The 18,518-nt window shown below is 38.2% G+C and overlaps 2 protein-coding genes and 1 pseudogene across 3 annotated transcripts; 1 reads left to right on the forward strand and 2 right to left on the reverse strand.

The window, feature by feature from the left end:
• The first annotated feature begins 2,744 nt into the window (after positions 1-2,744).
• On the forward strand, positions 2,745-13,371 carry LOC144657067 (putative ammonium transporter 3). 2 transcript variants are annotated; one of them, XM_078517360.1, is made up of 7 exons: positions 2,745-2,938; positions 4,107-4,247; positions 4,374-4,610; positions 6,293-6,490; positions 10,773-11,022; positions 11,432-11,706; positions 12,639-13,371. In XM_078517360.1, exons 1-7 carry the CDS (start codon positions 2,788-2,790, stop codon positions 12,938-12,940), a joined length of 1,554 nt encoding a protein of 517 aa, XP_078373486.1. In that variant the 5' UTR covers positions 2,745-2,787; the 3' UTR covers positions 12,941-13,371. The 2 variants fall into 2 exon arrangements, with proteins under 2 accessions (XP_078373486.1, XP_078373487.1); XM_078517361.1 differs by lacking the exon at positions 4,374-4,610.
• LOC144656346 (adhesion G protein-coupled receptor E4-like) lies at positions 8,748-10,110 on the reverse strand (annotated as a pseudogene).
• Positions 13,372-15,067: 1,696 nt separating the features above from the next.
• Positions 15,068-15,727, reverse strand: LOC144657915 (uncharacterized). The gene has a single exon (XM_078518256.1). It carries the CDS (start codon positions 15,725-15,727, stop codon positions 15,068-15,070), a length of 660 nt encoding a protein of 219 aa, XP_078374382.1.
• Between the last annotated feature and the right edge of the window lie 2,791 nt (positions 15,728-18,518).

The following is an 18,518-nucleotide window of genomic DNA, read 5'->3' on the forward strand; positions in this document are numbered from 1 at the left end:
TGAAATAAACGTTATTACCCAATTCTTATTTCACTGAATCCAAAGTAGCAATAATTTTGTGAAATTAAATAAAATACTAAGTATGACATTTAATTTTCCGTTTTAAGAAATTATAGCAAATTATAAGCGGTAAAAAATGATGTAAGGTTTATTTTTATTTTTGAATTTCCATTTTCTCATTGCCTGTTTATAACAGTTTCAAATCGCAAAGTTATGCGAATAAGGAAAATGGTCACCTTCTGAAAAGGAAAAAGGAATATCGGTTAAAAACCAAATTCTTGCTGGGTAAACTTGAGGAATAAATGAAAAATCTAATGGGAAAATTGATTCTGATTTCCAAGTAAGGGTAAGGGGATAGGTTCACGGGCGCGTTGCGCAAAACCATTCTAACAAGCACGTAATTTAGGAAAATTTAGTGGAAATGTTTTAAACTGGTGAATGAGCCGAGATCAGTGGAGTGAAAATGAAACGACGTTCATAAAGGTGTAACGCGCGAGTCGGATTTTGGCATTACGAAGTAAACAATAACTCCTTCTCTATGACACTCAGCAGATGTTTGCTTTTATTTCGGCGAATGTTTAGTTATTAGTTCGACGTTCGGTGACGAACATTTCTTGAATGGAAATATCGTTAAGACTTACATCATTTAAACGAAAAACAAACTGCCTAAGGTCAGATACAGTTTTGCACAAGAGGTCATACGCAATTTATCCAAAGGTGACAATTCAAGGGAAAGATAGCCTCGATCACACGCTCCCCTGGTAGCGTTCCTCATGTAGCTAGAAAATAGCGTTTACCGACAATAAGACACGAACCGCTCTCTTGCAAAAAATATATTTATTTTTCCTATTGTCTTCGGTGGCTCCGTAGTTATTTCGGGGTTTCTGGGGGCTTTGACGCGATGACTACAAAACTTTACGAAAACGTTACCGATAATTCGGTAATATGATAGAATTCGATTTAAGTGGAGTAAAATAATATTAATTAATGCGATGAGAATTTCACTGTAGTCTATACTTTTTAACAAAATCGCATCCAGTGAAATATTTTGCTGATATATTTTGAAAAAAGATATATCAGAGAAGAATTGTATAAGTTTGTATAATAAGTTTAGATATTCCCGTCTCTACACCTGTAATGTTAAGGTTTATCTTTCAAAACATCCTTGTAAAGGTTTTACTAATGAACAAATTGGACTCCCTTACGTCAAAATTCGTTGCCATGGCAACTACAAACGTGGTCACAGAAACCTTATTTTTGTCCGTTTGAGGCTTATTACTCTTAAAAACTAGGCGGTAAATGTTTTGTTTTTTCATATATTTTTGCCTAAATGACAAAATAAACGATCCGACAATGTTTTAAAAAATTCTGTCAGAAATGCTCAGAGCCACTTTATGCAAAAAATAACGTAGCTCCGAATAATTTTGACAGATTTCTCTTAAATTTTGCAAAAATGTTTTCTTGTCGGTTAAATAAAAATATGTGAAAAAAGAAGAACTTTCACCTAGTAATTTTTAAGTAATTAGCCTCGAAAGGTCCAAAATAGTGTATATTTAACCTCATATAATGTTGCCATGAAAACAGATTTTGACGTCAATATAATCAATATGAACTCAAATTGTTCAGTGGTTTATCTTGCTTACGTTTGGGCTAAAAGATTTTCCTTAACCTTATTGGTATAGCTGTGATAAATACGAAAGACGGGCATATCTAATTCTGACTAAACTATAACGAGCCACCTTTAATAAATACTAAACAATTGGACACTATTTCACACTTATTCCATGGTTTTCTTTTGTTTGCTTTTGACTATCAGATACTAATTGTTCGACATTGTTTCACGGGTTAAGTAATACCACTCTAGCTGAAATCAGTTCGTATCGCCAACTGACTGTAACTTGTGGGTTTTTAATAAAGTGTCATTTTTAAGTGCCCTGAGGTCCTTTCTTGCCTAACCCAGGTCAGTTAGAAAAAAGCGAGAAAAATAAGGAAAAGTGGAAAATGGTGGAGGAGAAAGAATGAAAGGATGATTGTTTTCTCTCAAAATGGGAAGACACTGTATACGGCCAGAAAAATTGGGGAAAATGCATTGCTTATGGAAAGAGCTTAAGGATAGAAATAATGCCGTTTGTCAGATAATTTAAATAACTCAAATACCACCCAAGCAAACATTTCGTCGTCAAGGTTTTTTCTTTCTTTTAACATGAATTGAGATAAGCTCCCCAGTGAGTGTAAAATTATCGACACCGGTGAAACAAAAATATTTAATATAAAGTTTGATAATTTTAGTAAATTGACGCCGTTGTTGAATAGCAAGGAAATAAGATTGAAGAAGAAAATATGTTTAGAAGAACGGCGAGTTTGTGCCGCCTTTTGCAGGGAACATATTTTTGATATAATTGCTCTGCTACGCTTAGTTCATCGCTGTTGTAAAGCACTACAAAACAACAAGCGTTTATGAGTTTGTTTAAGGCACTAATCGATTTTTCTGTTGCAAGATTTCGAAATCCATTCATAGACAATGCAATTCATAGGCAATGTGTGAGGAGTTTAAAGACATTTCATGAAAAGAAATAAAGCTTGAATCTACTAAGAAAAACCTCGCTTGACAAGGATTTATCGTCCTATAATTTTTTTCTTTCTTTCTTTGTTTGCATTTACTCATTGTAAATCGCGATGGGAGTTATTTGAAATCTAAGCTATAAAATCTGAAAAAAAAGTGTCCAAGCTTATTATGCGTGAAATGCAAAATAAGCTTAAACAACCTGAAAGAAGAATTCTTGAGAAATGAATTTTACTCAAAACGTTTCCAACGCTGTAAATGTAAACGGTACATCGAGTGAACCCGTTCAGCTGAATTCGGATGATGCGACATGGATTTTAACAAGTGCTTTCATTATATTTACAATGCAGTCAGGATTCGGACTCGTAGAATCAGGTTTGTATATCGTTGTCTTCAAAGTATGGGTCAGTAAGATATTGAAAGTTTCCTTTAATGAGAATACTTCATCCGTGGAATGTATAACACTGTATCCGAGCAACGGACAAATACTGTAGCTTTGCTAAGACGAGTTAAGATTAATGAAGTAATTAACAAATTTCGCATACCGAGCTACAAATACCAAACTACTTTGAAGACTGTGTCCCTGTTCCAATCATTTCTGTTTAACAGCTATCATGGCAGTGCGACATTACATCATTGTTTAAATTTTGGTCTGATTTAACACAGGCTTAAGATTTAAGACAGGCGGTACTCATAAGATCCAGAGCTTAACCGAGAGCAAGAGCTGATTTGTTTAAAAAAAATTAATATAGAAAAAATACAAAACGACTGCTGATATTACAGTTTAAAGTCATTTTGAGCTATTGACATTCTGAGTGAAATCTTCACTTGGCTTATTCGCCTCATGAAATATTAATCAGTCTATTTCAGTCAAACAATCAAGTCGATTCCAGCATATACAGCTTAGTTCTTTGGTAAGGCTCAAAAATTTGAAAACGACGAAAATAAATGCAGTCAGGTGCAAAAATATCACGAATGAACTTTTGTTTGTTTTATTTTAATTAAAGAAACCTTCGAAAAAGAAATATCAGTTTCTGGATTTACCATAATATTTTCACAACTAGAAACAGACATAAAGGGTTATTAAAAACAATTATATTTAGAGCTAGGCTATATTCTAAAAGCGAGTTTCCTCGTAATGTGATCATTGTGAAAGAAAAAGCAAAAGAAACTTAACATAAACATTATGAAAATCATAAACAAAAAAGCAAAGAGACAAAATATAAACTACATCACTTAGTATGCAAGAGTATAAGAAATACATGGCTCCAACTTCAAGTGTGTTTTGAAGTGTACATAACATTGAAAAAAATGCCGATGAACTTCTTTTCATTTGATAATTTCTTCAATTTTATATTTCAATGTTATTAACTGAATTTCAGACAAACATGACTTCAAACTAGCTTTTTTATATTAGAACCTTTCATTGTTTCAGATTTATTACCATAATTTCTAAATAAATTAAGAGAAATATACAAATCAACTGACAGTTTGAAAACATTTTGACCGGACATTGGTTTAACCACAACATCAATCTTTCTAGGTTTAGTTTCCCAGAAAAATGAGGTTAACATCATGGTTAAAAACGCTGTTGACGTCATATATGGAGGACTTTCCTACTGGTTATATGGATTTGCCTTCAGTTTCGGCACCGATGAAGGAACGAACGGATTCTCTGGAATAGGTGAGTACTTTTGTCGTAGACTTAGGGAAAAAAATGCCACATGAACACGTAAATTAAACTGAACGCTTGCCCATATGTTGTTAAGGTTCATTTGTTTAAATCAGTCACTGTTGCATTACCGTGCAGGTTACTTTGCGATGGACGTGGAGGCCGAGCAAGGAGATGTGTTCGCATTGTATTTCTTTCAGATGTCGTTTGCCACAACTGCTACAACTATTGTATCAGGCGCGATGGCGGAGAGAACTCATTTAAATGCGTACACAATTTACTCTTTCACCAACACTATATCGTACTGCTTTCCTGCGCACTGGCTTTGGGGTGAAAAAGGCTTTCTCAAGGAACTTGGTGTTATTGATGTCGCAGGTAAATGTTCAAATGTGACCGAAGTTGACAAGGTTCACGTAAATGCGAAGAAAATTCAATGCAGACAGTTTAAGAAAATTAAGCTCTGGCGGTGTTATTAAAATTGTAGAGAAAGATCTGAACGAACGAATGAACGTTTTACAATATCTGTCCAATCAAGAACAACAACAACCTGGAGGCCATGTGTTTTTAAACTAAACAAAACAGTTGAGCAGCGATATATCAGTATTTTTTATGTTAATTACGCGGTTCTTCTAGTCTTCTGATAATAGCATCGCAACATTTCTTTCAAGCGTATTTTTTTTTTTAGTTTTCTTTCTGGAGAAATTTTCGCACAACACATATTTCCACCCATTGCACATGTAATACCAAACGGTAGTTTGGGAAAGTGAACTCTTTTTTCCATGAACATTTAGTGCCAGATCTGATTGCTTTACACTTCTTTTGATATTTGGTTTTACACCAAAACAATATCCCCTTGTTGACGTGTATATCTATTCTTGTTACCAGTCTGCTAAAAACGCATTGAAAGAGCACGAACAAAACTGGTACTTATACCTAATCGTACCTTTTTGGTACGCTTCGGCGGCAAATCAGGCGAGTTTGGTCGAGCCATGGTTTGTATTTTGGCGAGACGCAGTCGAGCCAAGATACCCATGGCGAGACCAAACGAGCCTGATATGCCGCCGAAGCGTACCAAAAAGGTACGATTAGGTATTTACCGTACCCAAATTCAGCCAAAAATCCGGTAATATTATTCGCTTTGTTGAAGCCATGCTTGCCATGTACGTAGCGCAAAATGTGTTGACCTGCTTGTATTGATACTTTTTTGGTCTTCAACACTTTTATCAAGTCCTCTTCTCACATTTTTTACTCTTTCGTTTGGAGTTTTATTCTCTACATTTTCAAAATCCAAATTTAGCTTAAAATGTGGAAACTCCGACTCCAGACCACTGTTTCAGTCTTAATGTTTCATTATTATATGGCTACAATAGTACGCGCGCTCTGATTGGCTGCTGAGCTGGCATTATTTTCTTGTAATGACCGGACAATAAATACCGACAAAATGTAACTATCTAGTCGACAACTGAAAGAAAAATATTAGCATACCGATACTTCTTTAGTATGAGCGACGAAGAGAGCCACAGAGAGCAAGAGCGAGTTTCACCTCGGTGTTTTTTAGATATTTCAGTTTAAAATAGCGCTAAAAGGCCATATAATAAATAAATTATTAACCTCGTCCGTTCGGTCATTACATGGGGAATCTCAGACCTCGGCCTTGATGTATTGACCTCGCTATCGCTCGGTCAATACATGAAGGCCTCGGTCTGAGATTCCCCTGTAATGACCTCACTCTCGGTTAATAAGTAGTATTTACTCGTCGGCAAACATCGCGCCATTGTCGAGCGCGCTCAAGTTTAGTTTTGGCGGGAAAGATTTTATCATTTTACGACCGGTAAACACCAGCTAATTAAAAATACTAGGTTCCGTTTTATTGGTAAAACCTTTTTTCAATTCATCGTACTGTAACACTACTTTACTTCAAAGTGACCGTGATATGGTGGCATATCAGGTCAGTGACTCGATATCGTAGGATATCAGGACAGTAGATCGCGCTTTTGATTGACTACTTGCGTATTTGGGTACGGTAATGATCAAAATGGCATGTCTTGTTTCTATAGGATGCGCAGGTGTTCACTTAGTTGGAGGTGTGGCAGGTTTGGTGGCCGCGATCATGCTGGGACCAAGACTTGGACGATATGACAAGTCAGTCAAAAAAGGCAAGCCGGGTTCACTGACTAATGTGATGCTTGGGACGTTCATGCTGTGGTGGGGCTGGCTGGGGTTTAACTGCGGTAGCACATTTGGCATCAGCGGAGGTATGTAATTTACATCTCTATGGAATTATTATAGATTACCAAAGTGGCTTATTGTGTAAGCATAATTTTTCAGATTTTTCCAATGACTACATTCCGCAAGGCTAGAGTAGGGGTCCAGTAATCCTGCACCGATCCAAAGCGGCTCCGTGATTGGCCTTTTTGTCCACTTCCGTAACGAAATGTACCGAACCAATCAAATGCAAGGTTTGGCTTGTCATGAAAGTTGGCCAACAAGTAAGTTGGCGGTTGTCCTGCGCCGATTCTATTTAAAGCAGCTCCCGTGATTGTCTATCCGCGAGAACAATAGGAAATAATGTTCATAAAATATGTAACGAGCATACCGAATGTACCGAGTCTACAGATCGTACCGAGTGTTTCGAGGGTACCAAGTGTACCGAGGGTATCGAGTGTACTGAGTGTACCGAGTGTACCGCGAGTGTACCGAGACAGTTTTAAATTAAAGTTCTTAACAAAACACCAATTATCATAGAGATTAAACTATTGTTTATTTGACATTCTGTCTCCAGTTAAATCAGTTCCTAAATCACATTTTGACCAAGTGAAGAAGTGTTTGAAATAAAAAGTGATTACTGGCGGCCATCGTGGCCAAACAGTTATTGCGTTTTTTTTTCGAATGGCTACAGAACGATTCTACAACAAAAAAGACAAAAGTTTACCCTGTATACACAGTGAAAATACATCAATATCCTTGATCGTATATGCAGCTTCGCTAATTAACATAACCGGAAAAGGGCAAGGTTAAAATTGTGAAACGATACGGAAACATTTACATATTAAAAATGACAAGATTGCTTGCGAGTTCGAAATTTCAGTTCCCTGGTTGATAAGTAACGCAAGACGCAAATAAGTAAGGTGACGGGAAACGAGGTTAAATTCCAACTACAATCCAGAATTGAAGATGCTAAGAAATACACTGAGACTTAAAGAATACTTTAGCCAAAAAGGAATGGGTTCTCGTGTTGTGTCCCGTTTTCTGCTGATAAAAAACTGTTCAAACGACTTCGCGCGCTTCCTCTAGCGAACGCGAAGAGAGTTTTGGGTTTCAATCTCGGCCATTTGTTTTCCTGTTTGTTCATGAAACCACATTTATGAACAAAACTTCTGATCAACAACCGAACTGTCGTTGCACTTGAGCGAACACTTCTGTACGTCTACTGAAAATGAAAAGAGCCACAATCAGACGCGAATTCTGCAGAACTTAACGAGATAATAAAAACTCTACTCAATCCAAAAAATCTTTAAATATCTCAGTCTATATTTATACCATTTTAAATAAGTCTCTTTTGACGGGTAACGAACAAAAAGTTTGCCTTGTAGAAAATGGGACTAACAATTCTTTACCAGGATCTGGAGACAACAGGAACCCACCTGTCTTAAGGAGGCTCGATGTAGTTTTTTTAGCCGAAGGGTGGTTGTTTTGAAAATTTACATTATCTAGGAAGCCAATGTTCGATTTTTGCCAAAATACACCTATAATGATCAAATATCACCAAATTTTAATTTTTTACCCGTCAGTAAGCCACAAAGGTTACCATAGCAACGATTGACGTTTTCTTTTGTTCTCAAACAAGCTTGATGTTCTCGAAATCTAGATTGACTCTTGGTGTTTATTTTTTGATATGTTAATGTTTAGTAGATTGACTAACTGTTGACGAAATTTTAGAAAAATCTGTAAGAGCACTTTCAAGTAAATGAAGAATGAAATTTTCAGAAAAACGCCGTTTTAATATAAAACAGGCGCTTTTAAATTGTTTTGTATTATTTTAGCGCAGTTACTCTCACTGAAATATAAATACTTACACCATCAAAAACCATTCACTAAAAGCGAAAGAGTTTTTGCTTTATTTTGTAAAAATATATCGACTGCCAATTGTAGGAAATTATAAGAAAATAACAAAAACTTCATTCTTGATTTACTCTTAAACGCTCTTACAGATTTTCCTAAACATTTTTGTACAGGTAGTCAATTTACTATACTTGAACATATCGAAAAATGAATACCAAGAGTCAGTCTAGATTTCGAGAAAATCAAGCTTGTTTGAAAACAAAAGAAAACGTCAATGGTTGCTATGGTAACCTTTGTGATTAAGTGACGGGTAAAAAATTAATTTTAGATAATTTTAATTTTCAAAACAACCACCCTTCGGCTAAAAAAACTACATCGAGCCTCCTTAAATCCAAGTTCTATTTATTGTAAGATCACAAAGGTAACTACACTTCAAATACTAACATCAGTTTATGATAGAGTTTTAACTGTTTCGTGGGTTGCTCTGCGCGCCTGATTGTTCGTTTTCCTGATAGCTCTTACAGTCAAAACAAAGAATACTGCATTGAAAGTTAAGAAAAAAGCAACCGGCAAAACAAAAAAATACAAATTTGCAGTTGGCTTGTTAATCCAACACCCCTTAATACCTCCATAGTGAATAGCAAACGCGTTGGACTGGTCAAGAGCAACGCACACTACAACAAAAACAAAGGCAGGAATCCAACCAATTGTTATCCTTCACAATAATTTCAAACACGTTTTCCCTCTCCTTGTATTTCTGTGTTGGACGCGGGTTTTGGAAAATACCTTCCAAGTCTCAAAGGCGATCATTGACATCCACATGAAAGAGACAAGAAAAAAGTAGTGCAACAAAATGGCAATCATTTTACATGCAAATTTAGCTTCGACGTACCCGGTCGCGAGATAAAGCAAGTGAACCATTAAATGTGCCAAAGTGAGATTAATTAGATTAATTCCAGGTAAAGTGCGAAGTTCCTTAAATAACGAATAGGTCACTAAGACCAAAATTAAGCTTAAAATAGACGGAGAGAGTCCAACATAGGTAATTACTATCAAAAAAATATTATCCTTTCTTTCACTTCGGCGACCAACCTCGTCTGTATATGGTGCTTCGTAATTTGATGAACTGTGTACACACCCAGGTTGTGTCATTAATGAAGATAAACCTTCCAGGTTGAAATAATTCTCGTGAAATGTTCCTATACAGTGAACCGTTTGATAAGACAACGTACTCACTTTCGTTTAACCCAACTAAAACCCCAGAACAGTTTAACTGTGGTTGTTTACAGACTGTTAGGATGCCGATAGGAACAACAGACCCGTTTCTCCATTCCGTTTCGTTCGTATAATAGTACCCAGTCGCGAGATAAAGCAAGTGAACCAGTAAATGTGCTTTTTCTCTTGAAATAGTTGTCCTGTATCTCTGATTTTCACTGCGTTTCCTTCAAACTTAAATGTGCTTGGGTGGAAAGTTTCAACTTTGGTTAATTTAGAATGATTCGAAAGTAAATCTATTGCAGTTATAAGAGTTGAGTAGAGACGTTTTTCTGTACGCTCGGCACAGTACATTCAGTACACTCGGTACATTCGGTACAGCCGGTACAATTAGTACAATCGGTATAGTCGGTACACTCGGTACACTCGGTACACTCGGTACACTCGGTACACTCGGTACACTCGGTACACTCGGTATACTCGGTACACTCGGTACACTCGGTACACTCGGTACACTCAGTGCGCTCGATACAGTCGGTACAGTCAGTACACTCGGTATGCTCTTTACACTTCCTATGCTCTGTACAGTCGGTGCCATGGTTACCTTGGCTATTTGGGATACCCATAGTAGTCATGGTACGGCTGGAATGGTTCTTTGGATATGGGATGTAAAATTAGCAAGCCACTCCCAGAGAAAAAAAATCACCACAAAACATGCATGGTTACTTATTTAAAGATTATGTTTTCGAATTAGCCAATCAGAGAGCCACTTTGGACCGGTGCAGGACTGCTAAAAAATATTGACTCCAGGGATTTAGTTCTCAAACTGTTAACTCATGCCGATGGAGTGAAGGCATTCTTCATATGAAAAAGTGAAATGCTGGTTTGGAAGTCTTTGGGTATGCGTTAAACCAACCTACTGCCGGAACTATCAATTCTGAGAGGATTCTGTATTAGTCGGTCTTTTGAAAAATGGGATCGGAAGATTACTTCTTCTTTCCGATAAGGTTATTGCCTTGAAATATAAATTTGGTGGGTTTTTTCTATCGGCCACTTGTAGCTAATGGTGGTGACCTTTTTTCCCCAACTGATCATGTCACCACATTCAATGAGTAACTTACTGAAATATTGCTTCTTTGAAAGACGAGTTAATCTCGAAACGGTAGCACTATAAGATAACAAGGAGTTTCCTATTTATTGTTTTTAACCTAAAAAATTTTTATGCAACAACTTAGTTACTCAATAAATTCAATTCAACAGCAAAGTGGTTGCTAGCCTCCAGATCAGCTGTAGTGACGTTGAACGGTTCCATTGGAGGAGGCATCCTGGGAGTGATTTACAGCTTTCTGTTTCGAAAGCGGAAGCTGGATGTAGCCATATTTATAACTGCCATCTTGGGAGGTCTGGTTGGTATCACCGCTATCTGTGCCGTGTGCCGTCCTTGGGAGGCCTTCATTATTGGATTCATTGGAGGGCTGGTGGCCTGTGGCAGTTGTGACATTATCGACAGGTTTGTTTTGAAAGTTTAACTTATTCAGCTGTATCGGTCTAACCATACACTGCCGGCGCCACTATTATTTCATGGTAATTTAACTAGTGTTTTAATCACATTTGGTCATAAGTTATAAAATTGTTGTATAGTTTATTGTCGCACATGAAAGTTTGTAATTAATTACTTTAGTAGTTTTAGAAGGCAGAAAACAGCCCTTTTATCCATATGTCATTTTATATGTCTTGTATGTTTTCTTTTTCTATTATTGTCAACGAACACGCACAAGGGTAAGTACGTTCTTTTTTAAAATACCATTTCTTCCCTTGATGCAATAACTACCATTCACAACGAAGCAAAAAGTTGATAGAATTGCTACCACTCAAATATGAAACAAAATTGATTCATTATGTGATTATCTTCCGTCTAGGTTCAAAATCGATGATCCAGCAGGTTGTATAGGAACTCATGCTATGGCGGGCATCTGGGGAATGATTGCAGTGGGTCTGTTCGTCGAAGAGGAACCGCTGGAAGGATTTTCTCAAGTCCGTGGGCTCTTCAAAGGTGGTAGTGTCAAACTGCTTGGTGTCCAGATCCTCGCGTGCGTGGTTATTGCTGCTTGGTCAGGCGTTACAACGTGGCTGCAGCTTTTTCTCATCAACAAGATTTTACCACTCAGGCTAAGTTACGATCAGGAGATGATGGGTGAGATTTATTAAATTTATTTCATTTCGCAATTTATTACATTTATCGACGTCAAAAGTCAAATATAAACCAAAGTGCATTGCTATCGGCCGTTGCCTTACTAAATAAAGTTACCATCATGTCATTATTATAACTATCACTATCATTATCATGCATTGTTACCAATTTCGATTGTGTCACCAAAGAAGGGCTAATGATATAAAGCTCGAAATGTCAAGCATCAAAAAGTTCTGGCTTTCTCATTCACGGCTTTAAAGGTATAAAGGAAAATCTTAAAGTAATCTTCTCCTGTAGTAAGACGACGACTAATGGATAGTAATGTTAATGATAATGTTAATTATAATGATAAGGAAGACGACGACGATGACGATAAATGTTTTATTCTTGAGTAACTGGTGGATACATTTTTGGAATAAACTGTTGTCTGTCTTTGTGAAAGCAGTGATGCCTGTGGTTAGGGCTCTGCGCTTGAACTCTGCCATTAGCTCAATTTTTCTCGGTAACCCGAGCTTTACAATCCGTCCACCTATGTAAACAAGCAAATTGTCAATTATCCTGCAAACAGGACAATTGCGGTAATAAGCACTGGGCTTAAACAAGTTCGTAAGGAGTTTTGGGTGGGCTTATATACGAAAGGCTGGGGCTTAATTATATCCGGGGAGAGGCGTATAAGCAGAATAAATACAGTTTGGAAACGAGCCATGTCTTTAAGTTTAAATTCGTAAAAAGCAACAATTTATACCCTTGTTCAGTACTGTCATCCAGCAGAGGGGGGCTTATAACCGATGTATTTTTTGTTTCCAGGTAGATAGGCCTATAACCAGGGGGGGGGGGGGGTCTTCTAACGGAAATTTCCCGGTATTTGTTTGAGTTGCTTAATTGGCTGATATGCCTTAAAAGAAGCAGTAAAGGTTCCACCTATTTCCTTTCAGGGGCGGACAAACTTGAACACGGCATCGACTGCAACGACTCTGAAGACAACTCGTCTGACCTTGAAGATAACGTACTGCAGGCGGAGGAGGATGGAACGGACAGTTACCGAGGATATATCACAAGTGATGCTCCGGTTCACGGCTACAGCGCCGAAATGGAACATATACTATCCATTCAGAATCTTCCAGGATGTGTCAACTATGGTCTTGAGCCGGGCGAGACAGGAAGTGTAACGCATAGAAAGATAAAGAGTGAAGTTGGAATACAGGTGGATCTGGATGATCCAGAGTCGTTTTGCTGACTGTCGTTTGTTCTACACTATTTTGTCTTTTTTTAATTGAAATCAAATAATCCGCGCAACTTAGGTCAAAATTGCACAAACATTTTGTAAACTTTTGCAATCTCTAAGTTACGTGCTAAAAGTAACAAAACTTTTGTTTTGTATCAAAGCTAACTAACAGACACATCTCTTTCAACACTGTTTGTTTGTAAAGACGCCTCGATTGGAACGTGACTCTTTAAGGCCTTTATGGCTATATATTGAGGAGGTGTTCATTGGCACTCAATCGACGTTACTACATTAATTATTATGGAGAATAAACTTACGCATAATAAAATCAAGTTAAAACTGAGCCGTTAAGGCCCAATCCACCACTACTATAAAGTGTATAATTGCGCACTTAACCTACAATTTGAGATTTTTGTGATTGGAATAAATGTTTTGTCTCAAAATCTTTCTTGTTGCTCGTTTTTTTTTAAGTAAGTAATAAATGTTTGTTTGCACATACAGAACTACATAAATTGATGGCCAAGAACGCACGCTATATATCATCCACTGTGCGGTACAGCTCGCGGCGAGACAAACAAATACGCAATAAATGAAATGCGCTGTTGATGTGACTTTTGTTCAAAATATATATATCAAAAACAAAATCCGCGGGTCTGCAAAGTTTGGTTGACACGTATGATGTCCTGCTTACTCTTTATGCAACAAGTCCCCGCAATAGCGTTAAAACTAAAAAACGCAAAGTGACGCGTTATTACCCGGCAGTTAGTCTCCCATGTGACCAGGTAAGGAGAACCGAGTCTCATATATGATTCTGCATACAAAATTAAAATTTAAAAAGACCTTGTTAATGATTAGTCTGCGTTCTCTAGTCCTAGTGGCCAATCATGCCAAAGGTTAACGCATTTTTCGCAGCATTAAGCGACTAGGAGTATTTCTACCCCTCCCTGGATGGGATGCTAGTTCATCGCAGAGTTACCACAGCAGTAAATTCACCGGTACCTTTTTATACACCTAGGTGAAGGGGGCACTATAAGTTAGAGCCGAGTGTCTTGCCTAAGAATAACACCACGCAGTGACCAGCCAATACGGAGTCCGTAGAGCTTGTGCTAGACATTATGCCAATGCAGTAAACAATAAATAGTAACATCAATACATCTCCCACTGGTTACGTGTTTATATAAACAGGCGAAATAAAACGTAAATATGCGTTCTATTTCTAAGAGAGGTAATAGAAGAACTGAATAGAAAGCACACCCAGCTACAGAATGGACGGCTTTCCGCTCGCGAAGAAACACCTATATCTCTTGCAATTAAGCAATGGAGGACTTTTTCCGTGCTTACATAGCCTCATCTAAACACGAGGGGGTTGGGAGAATTCGAGACAGTTATGCAAACCCTCGACTACGTCTCGGGTTTGCATAACTTTCGAGAATTCTCCCAACCCCCCGAGTTTAAGTGTTTAGATGGGGCTATGTAAGCACGGAAAAAAGTCCTCTATTGCTTTTATAAAATATTTCTCAAAAATAATTAGACAAATGACGGTAAGTATTTATTTACTGCTTGATTGAAATACATTTTCTCAATACCCGCGCTGGACAATCGCATTTGCTTCTAGCCAATCAAAACGCGCTTCTGACAACACATGAACCAATCAAAATTCTTGTTACAAAAGTGAAAATCAAGTTGAAGTGGCAAGCGCTTGTGAGCGCTGTGTAGACGAAAGCGATTTCAGCTTTGAATCCTCGTTGAACTTGCACAAAAATACCGAAAGATCGGCACAAAATAGAAAAACTGTCAAAATACGGTTCTTTAAGGGAAATACTTCAAAATGAGGAGTTAAACTGAGCTGAAAGTCAGTGTTACTGTGACTGATCGCCCTTGAAAGTGATGTGCACTTGGCCGATTTGGCAGCCCGAGAACATGGTTGAGAAGTTGAGTCGTTCGTCGTGCCTTGTGAAGTTCTGCTGGCTAGGAACCATAGCACAAGCAGCGGATCCAAAATGTTGACGTTGTTGCTGGTTACCTTGGAAGATTTGCATCTGCTGATCGGCTTGTGGGTTTAGGGCAGATGAGAGAACATTGCTGCACGCCTGGAGCTGCTGAGACGATGGACGAGCATTCTAGCTCTTGAGGGAATTTTCATTCCTGTGGCCAGACAGCGTCATGATATGGCGATTCGACCACAGTGTAATAGCAGATTCGATTCGACCACAGTGTAATAGCTGTTGCTCCGATGCAGTGGTTAGTATACACTTGAGAAAGATTGGCCGCTTTGCTGAGCTCTTTCATCATGCTCCCGAGCTTGTTTGTGCCGACACGTCGATTTTCGAACCACACGGATTCCTCTGGCCTCTTCCAGAATCGCTTCGGGAACTGGAAAAGAGCGCTGCAATTAGGGTTGAGCTTTCTGCAGTACAGTTGCAAGGCATTAAATCCGTCATTCCGGTGCTCAGTCTGGTACATTCTTCCAAGCTTCTTGTAATTTGTGGCGGTGTCATCTATCCCGCCTTGGCGTGTTTTGCTTGACTCGTTGTGGGCCATGGTAGCGTACCATTTGTTGTTTTCATCCTGGAGGAATAGGAAACTGGACTTCGTCAAGTTTCTCTGCCCTTCCCGTCCACGTCGACAGAAATACAGGGTGACATGAAACCAGACATTGTATAGGAGGCCTTGAGGAGTTGTTGGACTGATAACGTCGCTCTCTTTCAGACTCCGTAAATCCTCACGCTCGATGGCAGGTTTGTGTTTGACATTTTGTTCCCCGTGCTTCTTCATATCTTTCAGTTTGGCGTCTAACATTTGGTTGGACTGCTGGAAAGCTGGATCAGTTGCAATGTGTATGCCTTTCTTGTGTGGTGGATTGTTCAGATAGCGCTCTCAGAACCATTTCTGAATCCCAGTAGTGTGCTTCGGCTGTAGTTTCCGCCGTCTTTGGTCCGTGCCTCGGCATAAAATAGCCTTAAATTGGCATCCAATTCCTCTTTGCTTTGCACAGCAATATCACCATTAATTCTTCTGGCCGAAGCCCATTCTGAATGAAAAAAGTTTACAATTTTTATTGCCAATGTAACATCAGAGTTTTAAGCTGAAAAAGTTTCAGAGAAAATATATTGTATGCATATTTGACAGAAAAAAGACGGCAACCGACCGGCCGTTCAAAGCTTGTTTTGAAACATTTACAGTGTAGATTATAGTTTGGTATGCATTTTCTTGTCCATGTTTAAATAAAGAATGTCTTCTATACAGTTTTATTGTTCTACTTTTATGCAGTTTTTACCTTGAATAACGTTTAAGGCGTATTTTGTCGCATATTTTGTGGATTTGGCTTGTGCTCCCTCGACGAGGTCGTCCAGTTCACGATCATCAAGTTGGACAAAACGCTCGGAATTTTCTTCTTTCTTTTGCCTTTTCTTCTCAGGCTCAGTGGAAAGAAGACAGTCAAACCCCAAATCAAAACAGGGCAAAACTTCCTCCATTTCTTAGCATTTATACTGTACGATAATTTTTTCTACGAGGCTTTAGGCGAAAGCTTAAAACATTTTCAAATTGAGCCGGGAAACAGAGAAAGCGTGACGTCACAACTGTGTTCACATACTCTTATTTAAACACACCTATCGACCAATGAGAGCGCGCGTACTATTTTAATTTTTTTATAATTAATGGTAGATATGCTGTCCTTACCAGCTGACATCTAATTCTTCAGTATTTTTTCCTTTTTAATTTTAAACATTCGAAATATTTTTCATGAAGTTAGCTAGTATTTCTTTTCCCCCCTGGATGGGATGCAAGTCCATCGCGGGGTTACCCCCCGCAGTAAATTCGCCGGTTCCCCAGGTGAAGAGCTCCTGTTCTCGCAAATTCTGCGTTATCCCTCAGTTTGATTCAGTTGCAATCAGCTTTTCCATAGTTTGAGCGTTTGCGCACGATTGATTTAGTGGAAGACCTTAAAACAAAGCTGTTATAAATGCGATGAAGCTATACTTAAACTACTTATGCCTTCGACTCAAATGTTTAGTTCTCAGGGCTAACTTAAAACTTTCAACGAAATGTTTTAAAACCAATTGTTTTACACGCTTTTGTATTTCTCTCAAATTGGGTGAAAACAATGTAAATTGGCTCCCCAAAATTAATTTATGTTTTGCTAAACTAGAGTGAATAAATAAAATATTTCCGAGAAAGGATTCAGTGCATTGACACCTTCGGACAACGCCACGAAAGGCGAAGGCAGGCGAAGTTTGTACACAGCTGTTTCAATGCACGTTTTATTTTCCATATTATATGCCTTTTTATTCGGCTTTCAACCTGTGCCAATTTTTTTTTCGGGCAAAAAAGGTCTCCGCACCCCCAGGACCGAAGGTGCCCGTACGCCTATGACGATTACGAAGTTGTGTCTGTAATACCGGTCTGGCCGATATGGCTTGTAAAACTGATTTTGCTCATTTCTTGTGTGATGCAAGACTGTCATGTACTTATACTAAAACCACAATTCGCTTGACCGGATCATTCATTTTTTTCGAGTTTTTAAGGATTTTCGGGTCACCTGAACGAGCGCTCGTAACGACCACTGTCAAGGCTTAAATTTACCACAACTTTGAAAATTAATTAAAAAAGAACTAACAACTTCTGTACCAAACAAACATCACAGCCAATTACTATCATGTCTTTTTAATTTATCACACCAACTTTCATGAACGTTGAGCTCGAATTTAGCCAGCAGCAAAACATTAAAGACACCCCTATAACACACCTTAATTGATGAAACACTTGAAAACGGCTCAGATTCAAACTTTTATTTTTGCAGCCATTTTGAGGGACTCGTCAGGACGAGGCGTTTCATCAACTGGCTTCGCAGACATACCTTAAACCATCAGAAATAAATAAAAAATAGATATAAATGCATTGCAGTTCAATTGAAAGAGAATAAATCGTGTTTAAAAATGGAAGCTCGAGTTACATTTTGATTGTTACGGAGGTAAGGTTGTTATTGTTCGAATTTTGCTCGATGATTCCACTAGAAATAACAATATTTGACATACAAACTTCGACTTGATGTAGTCTATAAATCAGGTTGGGGTAAATTTAAGCCTTGACAGTGGTCGTTACTAGCGCTCGTTCGGGTGAACTCGAAGAAAATGAATGATCCGGTCAAGCGAATTGTGGTTTTAGTATAAGTACATGACAGTCTTGTAACACACAAGAAATGAGCGAAATCTATTTTCCAAGCCAGATCGGCCAGACCGGCATTACAGACACAACCTCTTAAGGCCCAATCCACCACCGCTATAAATTGCATAATTGCGCACTTCACAGAAACCGTGAGATTTTTTGTGATTGAAATATATGTTTCGTCTCCAAATCTTTCTTGTTACCTGTGTTTTTTAGGTAAGAAATACACGTTTCCTTGCACAAAACTACATTAAATGATGTAGTACAGCTTACGGCGAGACAAACAAACACGTAATGAACTACGAGCGCTGTGAAACCGGCAAAATCCGCGGTTCTGCAAAGTTTGGTTGACACGTATGATGTCCTGGTAAAAATGCGATCTATTTCTACGTCCGTAAACCATTCTCTCGTGTGTTCTTCGTGG

This window comes from Oculina patagonica, chromosome 6, assembly GCF_052425735.1.
Source record: "Oculina patagonica isolate OP01 chromosome 6, crgOcupat, whole genome shotgun sequence".
In the NCBI taxonomy this organism is placed as follows: Eukaryota; Metazoa; Cnidaria; class Anthozoa; order Scleractinia; family Oculinidae; genus Oculina; species Oculina patagonica.